This window comes from Olea europaea, unplaced genomic scaffold, assembly GCF_002742605.1.
Source record: "Olea europaea var. sylvestris unplaced genomic scaffold, O_europaea_v1 scaffold26638, whole genome shotgun sequence".
In the NCBI taxonomy this organism is placed as follows: Eukaryota; Viridiplantae; Streptophyta; class Magnoliopsida; order Lamiales; family Oleaceae; genus Olea; species Olea europaea.
Genome location: NW_019245008.1, coordinates 1 through 1,469, shown reverse-complemented (window position 1 = coordinate 1,469; position 1,469 = coordinate 1). Strand labels below are relative to the sequence as shown.

Sequence of the window (1,469 nt, the reverse complement as noted above, 5' to 3'; positions counted from 1 at the left end):
CTCAAATCTCTGCATATGTTGAGGATCTATTATTGCCCAGGTCAACACCTATAAGAAACATTGAAGGCTAGTTTTTATTTTCTTCCTTCATATACTTTTAATTGAGACTAAATGAAGATTAATGAGCTAAAACATTGCACAGATTAAATGCTTCAGCAGACTAACATGTAGAAACGAGTACAAGTTTTAACAATACCCAGTAGTTGGAACAAAGATAAATCAATTTATCCTAAACACATTTGGTAACTAAAAAAGTATATAAAACATAAAGCAGGCAGAAGTTGGTATAAATAGGGCTAAATGGGTTGGTTGTAATGCAAACATCCTTGTGTGGTCCATGCCCAATTCATCATTTAGCCCTTGTTTGATCCCCATTCTTTGGAGAAAATGAATTCTTCAACAGTATTTTGACATAATTTCAACCACACATTCTTCAATAAAATAATATTACACGTAAATCCAAAATTTTTCCTTATTTTTTAATCACAAATTTCACATCAATACACTATTCAAAAATTTATTTTTCCCATCAAAATGGGCTCAAACAAGGGCTTAGACATTATTGTCATCAAAATCAGGTAGATGAAACAAGTTGCAAAGATTAAAATCAATCAATAAAAACAATTTACCATATTGCTTCTAGGGTTTGCAGCAGAGTAACACTTACTTCCTGAGCCTCTGGGCCAAGGGAGAATTACACTTAACACACGTTATAAAACAAATTTAACAGCAAACTAGTTCATAGATAAACAAGCATCTAATCAGGCTGGAAAAAACCAACTAGTGACTGATAAACAGCCAGATCTACCAATACCAACAACATCAAGGTAAATATCACAACAGACTCAAGCACAATCAATATCAAGAAAATTCATATTAGTATATTGCTTCTAAGGTTTCCAGCAGATCAGGTCGACGGCAAAACCAAGTCAAATATACACAAGCATGTAATTAAACTGAAAATAAAAAGAAACTAATGACTGATAAAGCAGCTGGATCTACCAAATATCAACACCATCTATGTACAATATTACACTAATCATTAACCACAATCAAATTCAATGGATAATCACAATTTACTAAATTATTTCTAGGGTTTGCAGAACTTACTTCCCGTGCCTCTGCACGAAGGGAGAATTCTTCGCGTCCTCCTCTGCCAACAACAACATCCATCACATTATAACAATCGGAAAAAGAAAATATGTCTGCACAATACAGTAAAATGGAAAATTAGAGTAGATTCAGACCGGTTAATCCGAGGGAGAACTTGGTGATTATGGTTCCAGTAACGGCGAATCCGACAAGGAATGGCCAGTTTCGTTTAAATTCTCTCCTGAAGAACACCGGCCATGGATCGAATTTCCTCATTTTTGGCGATTTTGATTTATTTTCTCTCGTCTGTTATTCTTTCTCTTGTTTTGGATTTTCCGAACTTTCAATTGATACTAATGACCTCCAAGGGAGTTATT

The 1,469-nt window shown here is 34.3% G+C and overlaps 1 protein-coding gene across 2 annotated transcripts; it reads right to left on the bottom strand.

Moving 5' to 3' along the window:
- Positions 1–596: 596 nt before the first annotated feature.
- LOC111383351 lies at positions 597–1,463 on the bottom strand. Of its 2 annotated transcripts, XM_023007458.1 has the most exons (3): positions 1,248–1,463; positions 1,111–1,153; positions 597–678 (listed from the first exon to the last, which is right to left on the bottom strand). In XM_023007458.1, the coding sequence occupies exons 1-3, from the start codon at positions 1,366–1,368 to the stop codon at positions 612–614; spliced, it is 231 nt and encodes a 76-aa protein (XP_022863226.1). In that variant the 5' UTR covers positions 1,369–1,463; the 3' UTR covers positions 597–611. The 2 variants fall into 2 exon arrangements, with proteins under 2 accessions (XP_022863226.1, XP_022863227.1); XM_023007459.1 differs by lacking the exon at positions 597–678 and having other exon boundaries at positions 1,107–1,153.
- Positions 1,464–1,469: the final 6 nt, after the last annotated feature.

What these genes read in the sequence shown, in the direction of transcription:
- LOC111383351 (XM_023007458.1), bottom strand. Translation starts at nt 1,368, where the DNA reads ATGAGGAAATTCGATCCATGGCCGGTGTTCTTCAGGAGAGAATTTAAA. An exon ending in GTTCTCCCTCGGATTAACCG is followed by an intron (nt 1,154 to 1,247) that starts GTCTGAATCTAC and finishes TGTTGTTGGCAG; the next exon opens with AGGAGGACGCGAAGAATTCT. An exon ending in TTCGTGCAGAGGCACGGGAA is followed by an intron (nt 679 to 1,110) that starts GTAAGTTCTGCA and finishes CCCTTGGCCCAG; the next exon opens with AGGCTCAGGAAGTAAGTGTT.